The 25,403-nt window shown below is 41.6% G+C and overlaps 3 protein-coding genes across 3 annotated transcripts; 2 read left to right on the top strand and 1 right to left on the bottom strand.

The window, feature by feature from the left end:
- Positions 1–34: 34 nt before the first annotated feature.
- Positions 35–17,925, top strand: LOC134652383 (regulator of MON1-CCZ1 complex). Its single transcript, XM_063507558.1, has 14 exons — positions 35–249; positions 419–789; positions 1,411–1,532; positions 1,760–1,875; positions 2,755–2,865; positions 3,737–3,869; positions 4,291–4,391; positions 9,304–9,465; positions 10,053–10,178; positions 12,372–12,462; positions 12,606–12,757; positions 13,561–13,730; positions 15,427–15,479; positions 17,860–17,925. Exons 1-14 carry the CDS (start codon positions 130–132, stop codon positions 17,910–17,912), a joined length of 1,881 nt encoding a protein of 626 aa, XP_063363628.1. The 5' UTR covers positions 35–129; the 3' UTR covers positions 17,913–17,925.
- Positions 17,926–19,695: 1,770 nt separating this feature from the next.
- LOC134652382 (alcohol dehydrogenase class-3) lies at positions 19,696–21,113 on the bottom strand. The gene has a single exon (XM_063507557.1). The coding sequence runs from the start codon at positions 20,988–20,990 to the stop codon at positions 19,860–19,862; it is 1,131 nt and encodes a 376-aa protein (XP_063363627.1). The 5' UTR covers positions 20,991–21,113; the 3' UTR covers positions 19,696–19,859.
- Positions 21,114–21,744: 631 nt separating this feature from the next.
- LOC134652381 (nucleolar protein 11) lies at positions 21,745–24,876 on the top strand. Its single transcript, XM_063507556.1, has 5 exons — positions 21,745–21,966; positions 22,100–22,264; positions 22,918–23,124; positions 23,489–23,624; positions 23,798–24,876. Exons 1-5 carry the CDS (start codon positions 21,835–21,837, stop codon positions 24,862–24,864), a joined length of 1,707 nt encoding a protein of 568 aa, XP_063363626.1. The 5' UTR covers positions 21,745–21,834; the 3' UTR covers positions 24,865–24,876.
- Positions 24,877–25,403: the final 527 nt, after the last annotated feature.

Genomic DNA, 25,403 nt, shown 5'->3' with positions numbered 1-25,403 from the left:
ATAGTATTATCTGGCTACGTTCCACTTTATTATAATTAAATATTACAAAACGACAGCTGTCAGTGTCAAAACAACAAATAATTTGGAAATTGTGTTTTCTAGCGTAAATAAAAATATTATGCAATAAACATGGCTAAATTCAGCCTTAAAGATAGCGACGAATACTATTTAGCGCTTTCAGAACAACCGAAGAGATTCGACGCTGATAGCCCGGTAACAAATGTGTTTTTCGATGATACCAATGGGCAGGTAAATGAACTCCTATTTAACGCTTTCTAAACAATGTATTACTTTTAAAGTGCCTTGTTAATTATAACTTAACAAATGAAAATGCAAATATAACTATATAAATAATTTGAACTCGCTTACTTTTAGTAAAATTTCTCTTTTCATCGTTGGAACATATTTCGCTTTCAAGGTTTTTACAGTACGCTCCGGGGGCGTTACAGGCGTCACGGTCAGCGGTATGGACGAAACCAAATCAACATCCTTCAGAATGGAAGATAGAGGTCCCATAATCTCAATCAAATTCTCGCCAGACCATAATATTCTGGCTATTCAAAGAAACCTAGATAATCAGAATGCTAATGTGGAATTCGTGAATTTCAAAGACTTGGTTCCTACGAATGTTGAATATTCGCATACTTGCAAGTGGAAGAATGCCAAAATACTGGGGTTTGTGTGGCCGAGGGTCAATGAGATAGCATTCATTACAGACCATGGGATTGAGCTGTTGCAAGTTTTTCCAGAGAAGAAACAGTTGAAAAGTCTGAAAAGTACTTCATTTAGGTAACAATCAGTATATCATAATCAAATGTTTATTCTTATTAACACATTCACTGCCAGCAACCTTCTAGGCTCTGTTTGTAGCATTTAGGGATATATTTTTCGCTATGTACGGGTATTCCCGTGTTAAGTGTGTCAAAACAATTGATAGTGATTCATTTTTTTTATGATCTACAAGACTCCCATACAACAAACGTGACTTTTTTGCCGTTTTTTGCGTAATGGTAACGGAACCCTTCGTGTGCGAGTCCGAGTCCGACTCGCACTTGGCTGGTTTTTAATTTATTGAAAGGACACACATTTGATCTAAGTTGATAATATATAAAATGTAATCAATCAATATGTAACATGTCTAAGAGTGAATTAACTATTTCTTGTTGTTATTCTGTCCGGTCATCCAAGAGACAATAGTAGCATAGTTTGTTAGACGACATTGTACACCACGTTCTTCTGACACGCTTGGTAGACGATCCTCTATGTAAAGGGTATATAAGTATCACAAAAAAGCGTGTTTGGTGAATTTAAATGCCTAAAAATCAGGTTTTAAAGAGTGACCCAGGAGAACGTAACCATGGTAACGAGTGACAAGAAAAAGTTGATTCACCCCTAAATATTATTTCACAGCGGAGCCTGGTTCTCATGGTGCGCCCAGAGCAACATAGTGCTCTTGGCAGGAAACAATGGAGCCCTGCTGCAGCCTTTTGCTTTGACCAATTCCACCATCAGCAAGCTGCAGAAATTGGAATGTGAGTTGAATTTGCATAATTTACATACTCACTTATTTGCAGTTTTCACTTATTGATACCTTAATTTTTGCAAATATTCGGACTTCAATTTAATCCTATTACATCCTTTTTGAAAAAAGGAAAATTTTCTGATAGAGTTAGGACACAAGGGACTCGCATCCAGGCCATAATAAATAACACTTGTACAGTCTGGGCTAAACTCTAACAGTAAATTTGATTTTGATCAGTGGACAAGCCCGTAGTGGAACGTGACGTGATGTTGCTGCGGCTTTGCGGCGCCACCTGGTGCGCCGTGTTCAGGCACGCCAGCAGTGCCTCCGTACTTGCACCTGGTCCCACTGAGGTAAGGCCACAGATGTTGCATTTAAAAGGCGTTTACTTTTAATAGCTTTTAAGGAAATACCCAACTGTCCGGCTCCGATTTGATTTATTTTTAGTGATTTTTATTATACACTCGGCGTCACATCTGTCACTGGAATCGATGAACTGCTCGTAGAACTCGGAAACGGCTTATGTTGAGCTGCCGAGCAACCGCAGACTGCGTCATTCCTGAATCCACCAGGGCTACTGCTTGAGCTGCTACTGCTTCCGTGGTATCAATTTTCTTGGGGTGTTATCTTTCTCCAGCTGTTCCGGGATGACCTCTGTGAACTCTGGATACCGAATGACCCATATCACACTTTTACCCCCTTTTATACCTATCCAAGGTAATGCAACTAGCGACCCTTACAACGCGTATTCTAGGTGTTCTTTCAGAACGCCATAATTTCGTGATTATTATTATTTTTTCCGAAAATGATTTATTCTTGTTTTAAAGCTTATTAATTGTGCTTTAAAATGATATTAATATTGATAGGGTATAATACATATGATAAGAGCTATATTCGCTTGAAACAAAAATCCGTGGGTGTGCGATTTCCGTGACGCCGAGTGTACATATATGTTATAGAGTAGTCTAAAATAACAGACTTTTTTTAGCTGCCCATACTCAACTTACTGGAAGAAATTGGCCTCCAAAGTAGTAGTTCTGTAGAGAGTTTTGGTCAAGCAAATTGCTAATTAATTACTGGTTTGAATATATATTGAAGAACATGAAAAAATAATGGACACGTGTTTTGTTATTTTGGCTCAAACTATATTTTACAAAAAAACACACTTCAAAGTTTCATACTGGTCATCGTTTGGAAAATGATGAAATTGATGAAGTTTGACTTAATTTCAGTTGTGGCTGCTACCCGTAACTGGCGGCGGACAGACGCGAATTCTGCGGACAGGACTTGCGGGGCGCTTCGCCGTTAGCGTGCTGGATAACCTTGTTGCTGTACACCATCAGGTATAGTGGCAATCAACATTCAATTCTACATTTAAAACCTTAAGGTCGTTTCTTGCCTGGCAAATTAAGACTGGAACTCTACTCTTTAGTGTGCTTTAACACTTCAAGAAAATAATTGCCTTGAACTTGAATGGTCAAGTTATAATATTCACGGGAGGCAAAGTTGAAAGTTTAATAGTTTATAAAATAGGTATTTATTGCAATAAACAATACATTACATACAATACATTATGATATACAACTGATATTTAAAAAAAGAAACTAACTTATCTATAAAATAAACTTAATTAAAACTAAAAACTAATACAAAATAAAATTAAAATACGTCTAATAAATTTCAAACTGTCTCTGTTGAGCCCAGTGGTTGACCGGTAGAGAATGCCTCAAGGTGTTAAGTCTGCCATTCGTACTCTTTTTGTGTAAATTTGGCCCCTTTAGCAACCGAGGATGCTGGCAGCATTTCCCCGCTAAATTGCGATGGTAATACGTTGTGCGAGAAAGCTGCCAGCTCTTCAGTCACCACGGTGACTGCTTACCAACAGGCGGCCCGTATGCTAATTTGCCACCAATGTGGTATAAAAAAAAATAGGGACTTCACTTCATTCTCTAAACTTCTAGGTAGGCCAATTGTATTGTCAAAATGTTGAGTCTTAGTATTATTTTGTAGTTTTACACATTCAGTGCCGAAAACCCGACTATCGGGTATTTTATGATTTCATTCCCAGGCCGGACGACCCGATAGTCGGGATCGTGGTACTACAGCTTTATATGACGAAATTTTTGTGGCCTGGCGCGGATTTCTTGTTTGGCTGGGTGGCAATGAATGTGTGACTAGTATGAAATTTAATTAACCAAACATTATCTATTCCAGTCAAGCCAAACCTCTCAAATATTCGACATAATGGAAGAAGCCAAGTCGGAGCCCAACTCAACTGTTCACATCCCAGTGGTGCCGGCGCATACCATGCGACCGGCTTATGTCGACGGACAACTCTGTCCTATGTGTATCCTTTACTATCATCACATGTGTGATAAGGACAGGTACATACCTGTAGTACCATCGCCTACACTTATGTTGTTGAGCATAAGACTTTCCGGTCGGTGCTACATCTATTCTCAAGTAGCAGTACTGATAGTTCCGCTACTCGATGCTAGATGTCGACACTGAAATTAATAGTCTTTTTGGTACCAAAACTGATGTATGGAGTGGCACTCTTGTCTTACTATATTTCTCTATGGTTTTACCTACGTAAGAAGGGACAAAGCTATTTGTTAGAATGAGATAACGATATTCATCTCTCATTCTGTAGTTTAGCTGTGTCCCTACTTACCCAAGTAAAACTTACAAGTGTATTCTTGGGCCAAATGGAACTGTTTGACTTTAATATGTGTTATGTTTTTCCTTGACCATATTATAAACACTAGATTCAGGCAACTGGGTGGTGTTTCAACCGGATTATATCATCGATGCGCGTCTAGGATGTCTATGGCGCGTCAAGCTCATCCCCACTGGGCTGGCTCATGCTGTAAATATACCTTTTAATCATTTTTAGGGTTCCGTACCCAAAGGGTAAAAACGGGACCCTATTACTAAGACTCCGCTGTCCGTCCGTCCGTCCGTCCGTCCGTCTGTCCGTCCGTCCGTCCGTCCGTCTGTCACCAGGCTGTATCTCACGAACCGTCATAGCTAGACAGTTGAAATTTTCACAGATGATGTATTTTTGTTGCCGCTATAACAACAAATACTAAAAACAGAATAAAATAAAGATTTAAGTGGGGCTCCCATACAACAAACGTGATTTTTGACCGAAGTTAAGCAACGTCGGGCGGGGTCAGTACTTGGATGGGTGACCGTTTTTTTGCTTGTTTTGCTCTATTTTTTGTTGATGGTGCGGAACCCTCCGTGCGCGAGTCCGACTCGCACTTGGCCGGTTTTTATTAATGCTACGTACTGGCTCCACAAATATAAGTTTTTAGTGAAGGTAGAGAGACGGCAATAGAGAGTACTCTCTCCAGGCCAGTCCGCTGAGAGATATTCAGATGGAGTATATATAGTAATTGGCATTTGAAACTCCGTAAGTGCGATGTAGGTTTCTACCTCACTAACGCCATCTGTTAGAATCATGTGGCAAGTCGTCGACAGTGACAGCTGGATGAGACGCCACAAGTCTCCTAAGATTATTTTCGCTTGGATGCCTTATTTCCAGTAGCAGTTCATATCAACTTATAAGGGATAAGTTCGCCTTTATACTTCTTACTAATTTTTTGTTCATTTTAATATGTATTTTTGTTCAATAAAGAGTTTACTACTATTACTAACTACTTATTCTTACGCATTATTAAATTGTCGCAACAACACCAAGACCACGTGCGGGTAGTTCTAAAAACTCGCGCGGCTAGAAGATTTGATGTCAACTTTAGCCAGTCTTCTCCGAGACCACGGGGACCACGCCGTCCTCGAAACGTCAGAGGTCAATCTTGAAGCTTAAATACGCGATTAAGTCCCGTTGTACAATTTAATAATGTGTAAAATCGTGAAAGTTTAAATTTTTTTTTTTTTTTTTTTAGATAATATTTATTCATTTAAAACTTATGCTAATTTGATTGATACAATGGTAATTATCCAATTTATGCTTAAATACTAGTACATTCATAGATTCAACTTAAAATAAGTAAAGGTCATGTTAAGAACTATAAATACCGGACAAATGTGTATTTTCTGTCGCTAATGGAAATTTGATAACAATACCTAAACTAAGTAAACATTTACTTGTGTCTTAGGTATGCACTTTTTGTAGGTCAATGTGTAAGTGGGGAAGTGCTTACCAACAAAAAGATTATTTACATAATAATAACAATAACTAATATACTATGACTATCTTCTACTCTTTAGAACACTAAGTGGTGGCATAGGTACTTAACAATTTTTTTTTTGTACATATAAATCTTTCCTATTTTTCTTAACTTCTAAGTAACTATTTCTAGTAGCCTTTCTGTGTCCTCGTACGACTTGCCAGTGAGTAACGTTTGTACCGCTTTTATGCAGACTTTACTGGGCATTGGGTAAATATTCAATAGCAGATTGAATTTATTGTAAAGGAAAGAGCCGAGGAAACAGAAAAACTTACGTGTGTTTGCGGAGCGGAATGAATCTTTGGTGCAAACGATGTCAGCACGTCGCTTGTCAGATAAAATCTGGGGGTTATAGGGTATGAGTAAATGTTTTTTTAATACTGTGTTCAAGACGAATAACTGTCGAACGCTGAGAACTTTACACTCGGACAACAATTGGGTCGTGGGATAGCGAAAGGGACGGAAAGTGCTAACTTTAAGGACTGCCCTCTGAGCTCTTTCTACGTCGATGATCATTGTCTTGTTTGCCCCTCCCCAGGACGTGATACAATATACTAGCAGTGATTGACAAAGTGCAAATCAAAATCAAAATCAAAAATCAAAATATATTTATTGTATGGTTATGGGTTTACAAAGGTGGTACAAATTTTTCATGTTCTCCATATCCTGCCTTACAAAGGCGTACAATATTTAGTAAGTTGTCTTAGAACTACTTTTAACATTAACAGTTACATAGATAGACATATCATTAAATTGTAGGTACTTAATAACTAGCTAACTTTGTAAAAAGTCATTTATGCTATAAAAGCAATGTTTGATTAGCCAATCAAACAATCTTTTTTTGAAGGGTAATGATGCGAATTTTTTAAGGTCTGTGGGAAGTTTATTAAATATCTTTATACTCATACATATAACGCTTTTTGAAAATAGTGCCGATTTAGGGTTAGCGCGTATTATATCGTACATGTATTTGGTTCGGATTGGTTGAGTACTAGATTTTTTTACAGGAAACAAATCTGGATTATTTTTTACAAATATGCAGATTTCATATATATAAAGTGATGGGAAAGTAAGTATCCTGTTATTGATGAAATATGATCTACATGATTCCATTTGATTGATACCGTAAACGGAACGAATGCATTTTTTTTGTAATGTAAAGATTCTATCTTTATTGCTGCTGTTTCCCCACATTATTAGTCCGTAACGCAGATTTGACATTATATATGAGTGGAAGGCAAGTAAGGCTGTTTGTTCTGATGATATATTTTTTAGTCTACGTAGAGGGTATATGAATTTGGCTAATTTGTTTAAAATATGCTCTGTATGGTGGTGCCAGTTACTATAAGTATCAATTATTATGCCTAGAAATTTAATTTGGTTAACGTTTTCTAGCTCACAACCCTTATAACTAATCTTTGGTTGGACTTGTTTGCCCTGTGGCGAGTAAAACTCCATTAGCTTAGTTTTTTGTAAATTTACTTGAAGGTTATTAGTTTCCATCCAAACATTAACATCATGAAACACATTATTGATTTCTGTCTCATAGTTTTCAGTCTCATCACTACGAATAATTATGGAACAATCATCAGCAAAAAGTAGTATTTTATGTTTTGTTATAACCGGTAGGTCATTGATATAAATCAAAAACAGTAACGGACCAAGAATGCTGCCTTGTGGTACTCCATACATTACTTTTTTATATTCAGACCTGTAGCTGTTGAATGTATTATTTATTTGGCAATGTGCTTGAATTTCAGTACACTGGTATCGGTTTTGGAGATATGACTTTAACCATGAATAGCAATTTCCTCGTATCCCACAGGCATATAATTTATCCAGAAGCCTTTTGTGACACACTCGATCAAAGGCTTTGGACATATCCATAAATATAGCAGATACAGGAGTCCTGTCATCTCTACATTGACTGACAATTTTAACAAGCTCGTATACAGCTAAAGCCGTAGTTTTGTTTGCTCGAAAGCCAAATTGTGTATTGGTAAGTATATTATATTTATTAATGAATTCAACTAATCTATGGTAAACAATTTTTTCAATTATTTTCGAAAATACAGGAATAAGGGCGATCGGTCTATAATTATCCATATCTGAAGGTTTACCTTTTTTAAGAATTGGTTTCACAATTGTCACTTTAAGTTTATGAGGAAAACATCCATCTCTAATTGATAAATTAATGATATGGTTTAGCGGGTATACCAGCAGGTCAGCATTTTCTTTTATGAGGCAAGTAGGAATGCTATCGTAGCCTACTGAATTAGTGTTCCGTAAATTTTTAATAACTCTATAGACTTCAGATGGATCTGTTGGTTTTAGATATAAACTAGATTTTAATACATTATTTGTATATTTAGTTCCCTGTCTGCTATCATTATTAATTTCATCGATAAACTTATTGTTAAATGCAGTAGCGATTTTGTCAGGTGATGAAATTAAATTGTTATTGACCAGTACTGATTCAATGCATTTGTTTTGTAAATCCTTGTTACTAGTATTTTCTTTAATTACATTCCAGGTACCTTTGACAATATTTTTACATCTTTCAACATATTTTGCATTTGATATTTTGTGAGAAGTTAGATAAACGGATTTAATAAGAGTTCGATTTGCCGCATGTCTGAGGTTTTTAAAAACATAAATTAATTTTCTAACTCTAGCTGTCAGAGACTCAATGTGTGCTTTAAAGTTAAGATGCTGATCGATAATTACGCCCAGGTACTTGATATTGTTAGTGCTACTGAGTTTTGGGCAGTTATTAGGGCTAAGGTTTACACACGATGTGTCGGGATCTGAACAGTTATGTGCTATTAAAGAGTGAAAGTTATCGGACGGTTGGGTAGATGTATTTAAGGAGAACGTGATATATTTTGTTTTATCGGTATTTAATGTTAGTGCGTTTGTTTTGAGCCAGCGGGTAACTAGGTTAAAACCTACTTGCGCGTTTTTGAATGCGTCACTCCATGTATCGCCGTTAAAGAGTAGGGCTGTATCGTCTGCGTAGGATATAACTCTACCGTTTGGGATATGGAGGGCACATAAGTCATTTATGTACGTCAGAAAAAGGGATGGGGCCAGGATACTTCCCTGAGGAACACCATAATCAATGGGGAGTTCGTCACTTACATGGTTTTCAATCGATACTCGTTGTATTCGATCAGAAAGGTAATCTTTAAAAATTCTTAGAGGGTGACCTCTTATTCCTATGTACTCTAGCTTGTCAATAAGTGTTGGAATTGTCACAGTATCGAAAGCTTTAGCCAGGTCCAGGAATATGGCTATACACTTTTTTTGGGAGTCAAGCTGTCTAACAAATCATGTGTTATCCTTACTCAACTAAAATAATTTCAATAATTTCGGCTGCTATTTCTCAGGCAGAGGCCTTTGAGACCCCTATTTTAATCCTTTACAAGAATTATAAGGCATAAGGGTTCAGAAATTATGCAAAATTTAACCCTATCGCTTTGAAATAAAGTCCAAAATCAGATGGGAAATATATTCCCCCTGCCTTACAAAGGGTTAGGTTAGACATATGGGTTATATTCTGTACTTATTATGATATTTTCCTAGGTGCCAAAAGATGAGATATCTAAGATAGTAGCAGTGCTTCTCCGACGTACAGACGGCAAGGAAACCATCTACAGCATATTAGATCAGCTGGTGTCCAGCCCGGACACTTATTTAGTTCAACTGTCCAAAGTGTTTGACGAAATCAATGCAGTGTACAGGCAAGTACAGATAAAGACCTTAGGCTCTTACAATAAGGTTTGAAACAGCTTGAGGCGTTACATTAAGTATCTTATACCTTTAAACGAGCAATTATTGTATTACATATATACCTATTATATTCTTGTGTATATATCTATTTATTTATATATTTCGGTGATCTCGGAAACGGCTCTAACGATTTCGATGAAATTTGCTATATGGGGTTTGCTATGGGGGGGGGGGCTATATGGGGGTGGGGGGGGGGGTATTTGGTATATGGGGTTTTCGGGGCCAAAAAATCGATCTAGCTAGGTCTTAGCTCTGGGAAAACCCGCATTTTTGAGTTTTTATGTTTTCCGAGAAAATTTCGGTCTCCCAGATATTTACAATAAAGTTGTTAAGCATACCTTTAATTGTATTTTTGTGGCTTTGATAGCAGCGGGTTCAATTTTACGTTTCGAAGTTATAAATAGCGGTAAGTTTAAAGTTTTCTTACGCACAAAATAATAGACAAGAGCCGCCTGCAACAATGATGGGAAGTTGTCAAGCGTTCTATATTTAGTAACCTCTTGATATTAAAATTTTAACTTATTTCTGATATTTATAGGAAGTGGGCAGACCAGGAAGTGGCGCGGAACACCGCAGGGGAGGCCGGGGCTCCCACTGCACACATACCCGTGCTCATCACACAAGAACACATGTGCTCGCTGCTGCAGCCACACAACAACTTGGTGCAGGTTTGTGGCCAGACCTTGTTATAGGAAGTGGGCAGACCAAGAGGCGGCGCGGAACACCGCAGGGGAGGCCGGGGCTCCCACTGCACACATACCCGTGCTCATCACACAAGAACACATGTGCTCGCTGCTGCAGCCACACAACAACTTGGTGCAGGTTTGTGGCCAGACCTTGTTATAGGAAGTGGGCAGACCAAGAGGCGGCGCGGAACACCGCAGGGGAGGCCGGGGCTCCCACTGCACACATACCCGTGCTCATCACACAAGAACACATGTGCACGCTGCTGCAGCCACACAACAACTTGGTGCAGGTTTGTGGCCAGACCTTGTTATAGGAAGTGGGCAGACCAAGAGGCGGCGCGGAACACCGCAGGGGAGGCCGGGGCTCCCACTGCACACATACCCGTGCTCATCACACAAGAACACATGTGCACGCTGCTGCAGCCACACAACAACTTGGTGCAGGTTTGTGGCCAGACCTTGTTATAGGAAGTGGGCAGACCAAGAGGCGGCGCGGAACACCGTAGGGGAGGCCGGGGCTCCCACTGCACACATACCCGTGCTCATCACACAAGAACACATGTGCACGCTGCTGCAGCCACACAACAACTTGGTGCAGGTTTGTGGCCAGACCTTGTTATAGGAAGTGGGCAGACCAAGAGGCGGCGCGGAACACCGCAGGGGAGGCCGGGGCTCCCACTGCACACATACCCGTGCTCATCACACAAGAACACATGTGCACGCTGCTGCAGCCACACAACAACTTGGTGCAGGTTTGTGGCCAGACCTTGTTATAGGAAGTGGGCAGACCAAGAGGCGGCGCGGAACACCGCAGGGGAGGCCGGGGCTCCCACTGCACACATACCCGTGCTCATCACACAAGAACACATGTGCACGCTGCTGCAGCCACACAACAACTTGGTGCAGGTTTGTGGCCAGACCTTGTTATAGGAAGTGGGCCGACCAAGAGGTGGCGCGGAACACCGCAGGGGAGGCCGGGGCTCCCACTGCACACATCCCCGTGCTCATCACACAAGAACACATGTGCACGCTGCTGCAGCCACACAACAACTTGGTGCAGGTTTGTGGCCAGACCTTGTTATAGGAAGTGGGCAGACCAAGAGGTGGCGCGGAACACCGCAGGGGAGGCCGGGGCTCTCACTGCACACATACCCGTGCTCATCACACAAGAACACATGTGCACGCTGCTGCAGCCACACAACAACTTGGTGCAGGTTTGTGGCCAGACCTAGGCTTGTTATAGGAAGTGGGCCGACCAAGAGGCGGCGCGGAACACCGCAGGGGAGGCCGGGGCTCCCACTGCACACATACCCGTGCTCATCACACAAGAACACATGTGCACGCTGCTGCAGCCACACAACAACTTGGTGCAGGTTTGTGACGGCTTTGACAGAGATGGCGCTGTTCTTTACCAAAGACATATGTAAATCCGTATTCGCTAGGTGTACGACTGGTGCTGCCCTCATTTTGTCGGACTTTCTACGTTAAATCTTATGGAGTCAAATTAGTTCAATCGGCTGCCGCTAGTACTAATGTGAGACATTCCATAAAATTACCTGTGTTTGTGACGATCAGCGCCACTTCCCCCTCCACCGACTTCGCACCTTGCCAATAAGATGAAAAAAGTCTAAGGAAAAAACGTGCCTCGGAAATCAAGAGAAAGTCAGTCTCGGATAGATGGCGCCACACCTTTGGCCTATGCTCGGCTAGATGGCGTTGATAACACCGTTTGATGTTCAACAATTTTAACACATATCTGAAAGAACATGGGTCAAAATCATATAAAAATAATATATAAATAAAAAATCATTTATCCATATACATATATCTCTTTATAAAATATCTTATCTTAAATTTTTTTTCTTAAATATCGTATCTTTTAAAAAATCGTGCTTAGAAACTAAATGCTCTAGTGCAGAAACGTATCAATTTCTGCGCACTTTTTAGAACAATAATGTACCTCTTTCAGAGCATGAGAAATGAAAATGGTCATTGATCAGTCACCTAAAGTCTATTTTTTTATTCGGTAGACTGAAATGACAGTTAATAGTATGAAATGACATTTCATGTTCATACTATTAACTGTCATTTCAGTCTACGGAATAAAAAAAATAGACTTTAAATGACATACTGTGTCAATGACGGTACACTACTTATTCCAATAATCCTGCGCAGGTGGTGACAGCCTACTTAGCTTCGTTAGCCCGCCACAACATAACGGTCCAGCACACATGCGCGGCGCTCTGCGTACGTGCACTGGTAACAGGTAATATATACACACACGATGGCTAAGAAATAACTGCATTCCCATTGCCAGGGAGATTTTGGGAAACATTTACCCTCCCATAGAAAATGGACTAGCCAAAATGTACGAAACAGCCAATTTTTTTCTTCGCTATTTGTAAACAGGCGGTGCGGCATCTCGTCTACGGGCGTTGGCTCGACGCGGCGCCCTCGCCGACGCCAGGCCGCTGGCGTGCCAGCTGCTGGCGCTGGGCGGGAAGCACAGCCACCACGCGCAGCTGGCGTTGGACATGATGTGGAGACTGGACGCCGTTCAGGTGACATTCCTTCAGCAATAGTCGCTCGCCGACGCCAGGCCGCTGGCGTGCCAGCTGCTGGCGTTGGGCGGGAAGCACAGCCACCACGCGCAGCTGGCGTTGGACATGATGTGGAGACTGGACGCCGTTCAGGTGACATTCCTTCAGCAATAGTCGCTCGCCGACGCCAGGCCGCTGGCGTGCCAGCTGCTGGCGTTGGGCGGGAAGCACAGCCACCACGCGCAGCTGGCGTTGGACATGATGTGGAGACTGGACGCAGTTCAGGTGACATTCCTTCAGCAATAGTCCCTCGCCGACGCCAGGCCGCTGGCGTGCCAGCTGCTCGCGTTGGGCGGGAAGCACAGCCACCACGCGCAGCTGGCGTTGGACATGATGTGGAGACTGGACGCCGTTCAGGTGACATTCCTTCAGCAATAGTCGCTCGCCGACGCCAGGCCGCTGGCGTGCCAGCTGCTGGCGTTGGGCGGGAAGCACAGCCACCACGCGCAGCTGGCATTGGACATGATGTGGAGACTGGACGCCGTTCAGGTGACATTCCTTCAGCAATAGTCGCTCGCCGACGCCAGGCCGCTGGCGTGCCAGCTGCTGGCGTTGGGCGGGAAGCACAGCCACCACGCGCAGCTGGCGTTGGACATGATGTGGAGACTGGACGCCGTTCAGGTGACATTCCTTCAGCAATAGTCGCTCGCCGACGCCAGGCCGCTGGCGTGCCAGCAATTTTCAAGAAATATGCTGGCTAATATACATATTTCTTGAAAAGTGCTACCAAAGCCTTTAATACTCAACTTTAACTGTATCAATAGGAAATAGAAGAGGTGCTGCTAAGCTGGAACGAGCCCGTTTCAGCCATCGGCGCGGCCAAGCAAGCCGGCACCCACGTGTGGCACGCCATACCCGCCCGGAAACTGCTGCAGGCCGCCAAACAGTGCGCGGAGCAGAACGGCGACCCGGGCGCCTTCGCCGCGGTATATAGGTAACACACACACACACACACACACACACACACGTGACACACGTGTGGCACGCCATACCCGCCCGGAAACTGCTGCAGGCCGCCAAACAGTGCGCGGAGCAGAACGGCGACCCGGGCGCCTTCGCCGCGGTATATAGGTAACACACACACACACACACACACACACACGTGACACACGTGTGGCACGCCATACCCGCCCGGAAACTGCTGCAGGCCGCCAAACAGTGCGCGGAGCAGAACGGCGACCCGGGCGCCTTCGCCGCGGTGTATAGGTAACATTACACACACACACACACGTGACACACGTGTGGCACGCCATACCCGCCCGGAAACTGCTGCAGGCCGCCAAACAGTGCGCGGAGCAGAACGGCGACCCGGGCGCCTTCGCGGCGGTGTATAGGTAACACACACACACACACACACACACACACACGTGACACACGTGTGGCACGCCATACCCGCCCGGAAACTGCTGCAGGCCGCCAAACAGTGCGCGGAGCAGAACGGCGACCCGGGCGCCTTCGCCGCGGTGTATAGGTAACATTACACACACACACACGTGACACACGTGTGGCACGCCATACCCGCCCGGAAACTGCTGCAGGCCGCCAAACAGTGCGCGGAGCAGAACGGCGACCCGGGCGCCTTCGCGGCGGTGTATAGGTAACACACACACACACACACACACACACACACACACACACACGTGACACACGTGTGGCACGCCATACCCGCCCGGAAACTGCTGCAGGCCGCCAAACAGTGCGCGGAGCAGAACGGCGACCCGGGCGCCTTCGCCGCGGTGTATAGGTAACATTACACACACACACACGTGACACACGTGTGGCACGCCATACCCGCCCGGAAACTGCTGCAGGCCGCCAAACAGTGCGCGGAGCAGAACGGCGACCCGGGCGCCTTCGCCGCGGTGTATAGGTAACATTACACACACACACACGTGACACACGTGTGGCACGCCATACCCGCCCGGAAACTGCTGCAGGCCGCCAAACAGTGCGCGGAGCAGAACGGCGACCCGGGCGCCTTCGCGGCGGTGTATAGGTAACACACACACACACACACACACACACACACACGTGACACACGTGTGGCACGCCATACCCGCCCGGAAACTGCTGCAGGCCGCCAAACAGTGCGCGGAGCAGAACGGCGACCCGGGCGCCTTCGCCGCGGTGTATAGGTAACACACACACACACACACACACACACACACACACAAGACGCACACGTGACAGAAAAGTGTGGCACGCCATACCTGTTCGTAATATTATACATATATGTCATATGTAATGTGTCATCATCATCACAATTTAAGAGCATGGCTCTTGTCAAAAAGAATTTGATATAGAGGCGGATTGACAAAGTAAATTATGTAGCCACAGTAAATTTAGTAAGTCATCTTTCGACAGAAGTTTAAAACTGTTAAAACGCCATTTGACTTTGATCCTTATTCTTTTACTGATATGTGTTAATTTGTTAAATGTCATAAATTTACGTCATCTATTAGAGACTCGAAACTAGGCCAAAGGTATGGTGCTTTCTTTTCTTTCTTCTTCTCTTCGAGCATATTCTATCTTTTCGAGCGATTGCTTGCTGTCATCATCATCATCCCAAATTTGTGGTGAAAATAAATAAATATAATAATGTATTATTCAATGAAAATATTTAATTGTAGGGCGCTGCAGGCGAGAAACGACAGGGTAAGAGGGGCGCCGCATTTTCTGAAAGGTCAGTGATAAATATGTTGGTGTACTTACTCAGTTCAATTAATTTAGATAGGTAGGTAAACTAGGTAATATTCGGAAGGCCCGAGTTTTCTTTTTGAAACAAAAAGAATTGGAGTTCTTGGTCATACTTAACATAAACAATATTGAAGATTTATTCTTATTTTTAATTCGGCAATTAGTATATTTACGTCACCCTAGGCCTGGTCAAGGCAGGACTTTAGAGAAACCACGGGCGGTAATTCGTAAAGCCCCGGATCGCATATTTATGGCCCTCACCTTCGGTTCGGGCCACAAACACCTGCGATCTAGAGCATTCACGAATTCACCTTCCTAGGTATGTAATGTACTATTTAATTTAGAGCAGCTAAAACAAGGTATTAATAACAATTAGCTTTTAATGAGTGGTTCGCAATAAATAATCTAAGACTAAACAGCAACAAAACCAGTGTCATACTATTTTCAGCGACAGCAAAATAATCGGATAGTTTGGATATAAGTTTAAACGGCAACAAAATTATGCAAGCTGATGTTGTTAAATTGTTGGGGGTCTATATTGACGCACAACTTAACTGGAAGCACGAAATGCAGGCACTGAGCAATACTATTAGTTCCTCTTGTTATGCCTTACGCTGCCTGCGAGATTCTATAAATACCGCACAACTAAAAATGGTATATCACGCTCTTATAGAAGCAAAGCTTCGTTATAGCATCAAATTATGGGGCAACAGCTGTAACTATAATGTAAATGCTGCCTTTATATTACAAAAAAGGGCAATCAGAACGATTGTACGCATACCACAAATGGCTTCTTGCAGAGACCATTTCATCAAACTCGGAATCCTTACCGCACCGTGTCTTTACATACTTGTACTTTTAACGGACTTAGTAAAACACCTACACAAGTATGAGAGCACGACCGAGAGAGAAAGCAGGATGTCTACTAGGCGAAAAGACATTAAAAATTCTGTAGTCCCGAGGCTTAACGTTATGAAGCACGCCACAAGTTACCAGGCCGTTTTTCTCTACAATAAATTACCAACAGAATTTAAAACAATTACAAACAGTAAAATTTTCAATGCAAGACTCAAGAATTATTTATTAAAAAAGTCGTACTATTGTATAACTGACTTTATAGCCGATAGCTGTTAATAGTAGTTTGTTAGATATATATTATATTATTATTATATTTTTTTAATGAGTTTTATGTTTTAATGTGACTGTATTTTTCTATGACGATACCAAAGTGATGATATTATTAAATTTTTGCTTATATCTTAGTTAGTAAATTTTAATTTTTTAATATACTTATTTATTTTTATTTACATTTCATTCCTTGACATGATATAATTTTAATTATAACAATTACAATTTGAATATAGGTACTTATACTTTCATTAATATCATCAGCTTGGGATCACTTCATTAAGCTTTAATTGCATGTAATTTAATTTAATGTAGTGTTAATTTTTAATTTTAAGTTTATGTTCAACACAATAATTTTATTGTTATGAATAAAAATAAATGAAATGAAATGAAATGAATGAATTATGTTTATCACATTCAGACAAGGATAAACAAAGTGTTATCTATACGACTAATAGCGTCTTTATCATGCCCATATATGCTATAATATGCGGGTTTATCTTAATACTCGTATTTATCTATTATCTTTTTGGACAGTGGAAAAATCGATATGTTATGTGCTCTTGAATGCAAGATCTACTTGGACAATTAGTGTTACTACTAATACTACTTTCCAGGTGCCTAAAACAAATACTTAAATGTCAATATTATTTTCACAACGGTTACATAAATAAGACAATGTTGCCACCATAAGTCATAAGGCAAGCGCGATATTCGCTGACGTGTATACTTATCAGGTGACCCGCCATGCCATAAGTTATCCATATGTTATCGGTGTCCGTATGGTGCTATGGTGCCGATAAACATGAGGTCTGACCGTGATGGAAACTTATACTTTGACGTAATTTAGGAAAAAGGGATCCGATCCACAAAATCTGGGAATACAATTTAATTATCCTGTCAAAAATAAACGGCATTAATTTAAATAAATTCGCGCCACTTGCACCGTTCCAGTAACCCGGGGTTAACCGGATAAACCTGGAATTACCAATACAGTTTGACCTGTTTGACACTTGGTTAACGGTTTAACCGCTTAACCCCGGATTAGTGGGATGGTCTCACCCATCCCTTACCGGTTAAACCGTTAACCCAGTGTTAAATTTTACAACCATGGTAATTTCAGGTTTAACCGGTTAACCCCGGGTTAGTGTAATGGTGCAAGTGGCGCTAAGAATCCCTGGTCAAGAGAATACTAAACAGAGTAAACTGTAATTAAATGTATATTTATATTGTTACAGGCGAGCAGTGCGACGCATACGTGGAATACTACAAGCAGATAATGTCCGAATAAAAAAACTGTTTCACCTAAAAATGTAATAAGTTGTATAAAACTCGCCACACACACTTAGGGACACTATAGGTTAATTTTATGTAGGTCTGTTTGATGGACTTATTTCTTCCTAATTGTAAGATAATTTATTTGTGTAAGTGTAAGGCCTGAGTGGACGCTCGAAGCGGAGCGTTCAGCGGGGCGTGCAGCGTGGCGTCGGGGTCACAAGCAGCGTGCACTAAGGCCGCTCCTATACGCATGCATTTGTTTAACATGCACGCCGCGCGCCCCGCCCCGCTGCACGCACAACTCGAGCGTCCACTCAGGCCTTAGTGTAAGGTAATTACTCCTGACGCCGACGCCACGCTGCACGCCTCGCCGAACGCTCCGCTCCGAGCGTCCACTCAGGCCTTACACTAACTAGCAATACAAATGAAACAAATTGATATGTGATCATTGTCGAGTTGAAACAACTGAATGAATGTTGAATTGAATGTTGCTGAATGTTATTTCTATATGAAACAACTTGAGACCTTAATAAAGGCCTGTGCACGCCGGGTGCGTGTGCGTAGACGTGCACGTGCACGTTGTAATATACAGATCCTTTTGAGTGACGCCTTGATTAAGGGACTCAGTTATGCGTTAGAGGGAGCAAGCTTCCGAGCGATCTATCTCGTTCCATCGTGTCTAATTGTCTATGCGATATATTAGCCTACGTTACGTTGGCCCAATATGTAGACAAGTATAATTATATTGGGCCAACAACGTAACGTATCCGGCGCCATTATTAACGATGCTCCGATATAAATACAATGGCGCGCGACGCTGGGCGGCGTAAGCGCCAACGACAATAAGGTCCCTTTTCATAGATAATGCCACAACTATCTTTTTTAAATGTTAACAAACATCATTCATAATTACCTACGAAATCATTATTACTTATTAGTAATTTATAAGTTTTATAACTGTCAAATGAATATTTAAATGTAGGTATATTTGTTAAAAAATAAACTTTAAGTTACTTTTCATTACTTTAGTTTTCTTATTGATACTACATTCCTATAGTCATGGCCGGCCACTTACGTAACTTGTTATTATCGATAACAAATGCAGGTTACCGTTTAACCTTGACTTATCGTTTTTGTGCAGCCAATCGTAGAAGCTGTTTGTTGTCATGTGAATTATCTATTTTCCACCTAAATTACAATAATTTACCATCGCCCACACTGTTAACACATTCATTGCCATCCAGCCAAACAAGACATCCGCGCCAGGCCACAACAACTTCGTCATATAAAGCTGTAGTACCACGCTCCCGACTATCGGGTCGTCTGGTCTAGAACGACATCATAAAATACCCGATAGTCGGGTTTTCGGCACTCAATGTGTTAACTGACCATCGGTGGACCCTATTACAAAAGGCATAAGGTCCACCGATGGACAGTTAAGAGTGTTGCTGTTTGTACCTATTTTTCAAAGACCCACATACAAGTATTGTGAGAGCAGTTGTGAGAGTCATTCATATCAGAATCTCTCAGAAAACTCGTTTTTTTTAAATATGGACTTGTTTAATTTTAAGGGTAGCTGAACATATTTATTTCACACTCATTAACCATATGCAAAATATTTTAAATAGGTTAAATCAAATGTAAAAAATTGGACTATTTTTAAATCCATTGGGAATTGGACCTGTTAAATCAGCTACCAAATTCTTTTAATTCAAATTTTGTTGTGTAAATCAGTTGATTCACTTAGTTCAGATCTTAGGAAGTGAAAAGTGGGGACTGACCAATAAAACAAAAGATAGTGTAAAAAATATAGAGTATTCAAACACCAAAAATGCTGTTATAAACTTACAACTGGGTTAACATATAATAAATGCATTACATTATATGTTTTATACAATATATAAATTTGTGAGTATATCTGGTCTTCATAAAGTGCATAGAACGGATCACAAATTGCAGTTTAAAAGAGGACTACAGCGCGGATGGACTTGCCGGTGTGCATCAAGTGGAAGGCTTCGTTGATCTCCTTAAGAGGCACATTGTGGGTCACAAATTGGTCAATAGGCAGTTTGTTAGTCAGGTACTCGTCCACAAGCTTGGGAACGCTGTCAATGCTCTTGTATCCTCCGAAAGCCGTTCCCTTCCATGTGCGACCAGTCACAAGCTGGAATGGACGGGTGCTGATTTCTTCTCCAGATGCGGCCACTCCAATGATCACAGACACTCCCCAGCCCTTGTGGCAAGCCTCGAGAGCTGCCCGCATGGTGTTAACATTACCAATGCATTCAAAAGTGTAATCTAAACCACCATCAGTCAAGTCAACCAGCACCTGCTGGATGGGTTTGTCGTAATCCTTAGGGTTGACGAATTCGTTGACGCCGAATTTCTTCGCAACCTCATACTTGTCAGGGTTGATGTCAATACCAATGATTCTCTTAGCACCAGCAGCTTTGCAACCCAGAGCAACAGCCAGACCAACAGCTCCGAGACCAAAGATAGCGCAATTGGATCCGGGCTCAACTTTAGCGGTGTTCAGAGCAGCACCATATCCAGTGGGGATGCCGCAGCCGAGCAAGCAGACCTTGTCCAGTGCAGCTTTTTCATTGACTTTGCAGAGAGAAATTTCAGAGACAACTGTGTATTCGCTGAAAGTAGAGCAGCCCATGAAGTGGTAGAGCTCTTTACCTTTGCAGTGGAAGCGGCGGGTGCCGTCAGGCATCACTCCTTGGCCCTGGGTGATACGGATCTTCTGGCAGAGGTTAGTTTTCGGGTTGAGGCAGAATTTGCAAGACTTGCACTGCGGCACGTATAGCGGGACGACGTGGTCGCCGGCCTTGAACGCGGTAACGCCCGCGCCGACGCTTTCGACGATTCCACCACCTTCGTGCCCCAAAACGACAGGGAACACACCCTCCGGGTCCTTTCCGGATAGAGTGTAGGAATCGGTGTGGCACACGCCGGTTGCGGTGATCTTTACGCGGACTTCGCCCGCTTTAGGAGGGTCCACCTCGATTTCTTCGATGGAAAGCGGTTTGCCGGCCTCCCAGGCGACCGCCGCTTGGCACTTGATCACTTTTCCAGCTGTGGACATGTTGAATACCGGCTTATTGGAACGTGCACTACGGACGACTTCCGATCAGAAAGTGAGCAAATATTATAAACTCCGATTGAACTTGACTGATAAGTAAATAAGTGGTATTCGTATACGTGTGATAAGAACAGAACTTGAGAATTAATTATAATATCAAATAGTGTAGTGATGTAATGGAATTGGGGATGGGGACTGACGATAAAACGCGACCTTGAACGTGAACGACACACAAATGGATGGAATGGAACGGAACGGATAGAAGTTGTACAGTCAGCAACACCGCTAACAAAAACAAACTGTTAAACTCCAAAAGTTAGCCCAGGGTTGGCAGCACTACTGTACAAGTAACGTATTATTAAGGTTTATATTCTCTAATACTTCGGTTTACAAACATTAGTTCGTTTTTTATCACACGCAAATTAAATAGAAGTTGTTTTCTGCTGTTTCTAAATTGGTTTCTAACCCCAAACTTGGGTGGTCGACTGCACATTATATTCACACTATGTGCTATTCAAGCTAACGTTAAAAACTACTTGTCCAATTTTAATCACAATCAAATATAGCTGGTCAACCAAATCTTTCCAGTAAAAAAAGGCGCAAAATTCAAATTTTCGATGGGTAGATATCCCTTCGCGCCTACATTTTTCAAATTTGCCGCCTTTTTCTACTGTCAAGATCTGGTTGACCAAGTATAATAAAATTACATTCACTATTTGACAATGACAGTAGAAGTGCTGTCATAATGACAGTTCATGGTAATGCCTGGATTCAAAACAGATCCATGTGCTTTTTTTCTTTAAAATCCATGGTTTAAAATATTTACGGTGTGAACTAGTCGTCAATAATGGCTAAACTACAGAGCTACTATGTGTTGTGTCCCTTGATTGATCAGAAGAGCTTCCTAGGAATATCAGAGGATAAGGAGGAGGAAACTGTTATTGTTACGTTGGGACGCAATGTGGTCAACAAATACAGGGTAAGACGCTTTAAAATATCCCATAGCAGCGCAATACACCAGAGATTGAAAATTATGTTTACTTTATGTTTATGAAACATCAATTTCTTAATGTACAAAAGTTAGGTTATGTTCTAAATTGTTTACAATGTAGCTTACAGATCAAAAACAGACGGGAGGTTGGACGTCCAAGGATCACATCACGGCGCCAGTCTTTTACGACACAGAGAACAGTTGCTATGTGGGGGTCTTCAACAATAATACGATAAAAATGTGGAAGGACGATTCAGACAACTTGGACAAAGTTAAGAAATATAAGGTGAGCAATAATCTGTTTGATTCTAGCTTTGCTAGCGAGATGAAAGAGTATATAAATACTATTTCTATGGTAAGAAGGGTTTCATTTTGGTCTGAAGTTAAATTACTTAGGAACCTAATGAATTTAAAATAACATTTGTTTACAAGTTTCTCTTTCAGATTTACTACAACAAATAGACTGTAGTAGATAGGTAGTATAAAATGGCGTACGCTGCAGCTAAGTGGTATGGCTCGCGGTGGGTTATTTCCACTAGTTACCACCAAGCTGTTACCAGTGGTAACTACTGGGAAATGTAAAAATCCCCGTTGTTCACATAGTCAACTGACTATTCAACCACTTTATTGCATTGATAGATATATCAAAAGTCTGCCAGTTTACTTTGTTGTAGCTAGTAGTTACAGTCACCACTGTATATCTGAATATACAGTAACAGTCAGTGTTTTAAAAGTTCTGAACAAAACCTCTATCCTCTCCTGTAATTTTACAAGATATCATAAATATTGGCTCCTGTTCCCTCGCTTTCGCCAATCTGAGAAGCAAATCATTATGTCAAGCTAAAAAAGTGAAGTTTTTAGATAGGAGTTATACTAACTTTTGCAGAATCCAGGCTACCAAGTTTACAACAATAAATTACCTGCTATTTTCTTTTTCAGTTCCCACTCCCAATTTTCCGAGTCTTACCAGGACTGATCATCTTCGCGAATGGCAACTGCGCTTCCCTGCCGTACGCGCTCGAAAATCGCAATTCTTATGATGGCAAGGCAACTATTAAGGATGCCGACGAAATTGTGGCCGTCAGCACTTACAAGGACAGGGGCAACAACATATGCTACGTTGTCAAGAATAAACAGGACTATGAGGTAAGACAAGATTGACGCATGACGACTATCAGGGATGCTTACGGAGTTTTATATGTATAGGTACTAATTATGTCACTAAGGAAAGTCAGCAATAAGATATGCTACTTGTCAAAAGTTGTAATGACGTATAAAATGTAAATTTTATGAATAAATAATTGAATTGAATTGAATTGACCAGGATTATGAGTTATGAGGTAAGATACAACTAGGTGCAACAAGGCTGCAAACTATAGAAAAGGGCAATGTCTAATTTCCAAGTTGGTTCAGTGGGGGGAAATAATCGCTTCAACAAATTGAAAGAGATTGAGTTGCGGCCCTCATCATTTTTGAAGTTAATTAATAAAGTGAAATATTTGCGTTTCAGATTATACAGTGCCCGCTGAGAGTGGTGTTAGGAGACATGGACAAGTCCAAGCTGCACCGAGTCAAGGTGACGCGACCCGACGTGTATGTCGTTGGTCAGCTTATCCACGCGTCCGAGAAAACGGTCTACATCCTGTGTAAGCGATACTTTTTTTTTATGTGCTGTCGGTAAATTTTCCGAAATCGCGAAATTTCCAGTTACGCTAAATAGGCGCCAAAATCAATGATGAAATGCATGTAAACCAGTGCGTCAGAAACTTTACTATTTCACATACAAGCAGGAATGAATGTCTTTTTTATTTTATTTCAGGGAGTGACTCCAAAATGACCGCTTACAACCTATCCCGGCGCTCCTGGCAGTCCATCGGCACCATCCCGTGGGTATCCGCACCCTCCCGTGTCTCCCTCAGCTGGATGGGCCAAAACCACATCGTCGCCTTCGGCAGCAACTTCGACCGCGACGGAGCCATCATTGTCGCCTACAACGTCCAACTCAACATCGGATCCTGCAAATATCCCATGAAAATGTACACCGCGGATGCCAAACTGTACTGTTTTGGTGACCGGATTATTCTCGAAGCTTCAAACCATATCGGAATACTACCCTATGTCATTGAAGAGAGACGTCAGCTGTCGAGTTTACTAGGCTCGCATGAAATCGTTGAAGATGACTCGTTAGAAATTGCCGATTGGGGAACAGCAACAAATAAATCAGAATCGCAATTAACTTGGAACGGTAAACCATTAAAACAGGGATTATCTGAGAGGACTCTTTGTGCACAAGTCATTAATAATATATTTGAAGAATCCAACATTGATTGTGAGAGAATAATTGATGTTTTAAAGGAGTTTAAAGATGTCCCCGAATCAGTGGTTGTGCTTTTAATAAACCATGTAATGAAAACAATTAATGAAATGAAAACGATTAAAGAAGATGCTTCGATTAGTGACAAAGTTGTTGCAGCTTATAGTGAATATGTGTCGGAGTTTAAGCTTCTTGACTATCTACTTGGTATAACAGTCAGCGATTCTTTCGTGCTAACTTATCTAAGGAGTAGTATGTCTCTGGATAACGCTCTATTTTTATTAGCATATGTAGCATGTTTGTTGAAGACAGGAAAAGGTGTGGAAGTTGAAGAAAATAAGCTTTTGGACTGGTGTACGGTACTTATAGACGCTTTCTACCAGCAATACTTGATGACGAAAGACGAGAAGGTTACGGAGGTGCTGACGCAGACATTAGCGGTCATTAAAGACCTAATTCAAGACCTAGATGTGGTCAATAGCACTATTGCAGTGATGCATAAACTGCTGTATACTAAAACAGTTGAAACTCTTGAAGATTTACCATATTCTATTGAATTGATGGAAATATAAGTTTTATTTCTACATTTTCTTTTATTAATTCAAAGACTACCCTGGGTGCTTGACACACATACATTATTTGTTAAGTTATAGACAAGGTCCTAGTCCTAGACTAGGCCATAGGTATATGGAAATAAGGCTCATGGTGGAAACACCATGTCAATACGTACGTCAATTTCAACGTCCCTATCTAGTGAAATTATTTCTGAGGAAGGAATCCTTGTATGGAGACTATGAGTCCCTGTTAATTTTACTAGTCTGTGTGTTACTTAAGTAAAATGGTATAACTGGGAAGGCCATTATTGGAATTAAAATCAACAAAATCATATACAAATGGCGTAAATAATTTGAGACATAATTGAATTAGTCTTCTCTTTAGATAATAAGGATAATATTCAAATTGGATATTTTATTAAAAACTAGCGACCCGCCCCGGCTTCGCATGAGTTAACAAATTATACATAACCTTCCTCTTGAATCACTCTATCTATTTAAAAAAAAAGCATCTAAACCCGTTGCGTAGTTTTAAAGATCTAAGCATACATACAGAC

Source organism: Cydia amplana, chromosome 11 (genome assembly GCF_948474715.1).
Source record: "Cydia amplana chromosome 11, ilCydAmpl1.1, whole genome shotgun sequence".
Lineage (NCBI taxonomy): Eukaryota > Metazoa > Arthropoda > Insecta > Lepidoptera > Tortricidae > Cydia > Cydia amplana.
The sequence above is the reverse complement of the archived record's forward strand: the minus strand, read 5'-3'. Positions and strand labels throughout refer to the sequence as shown.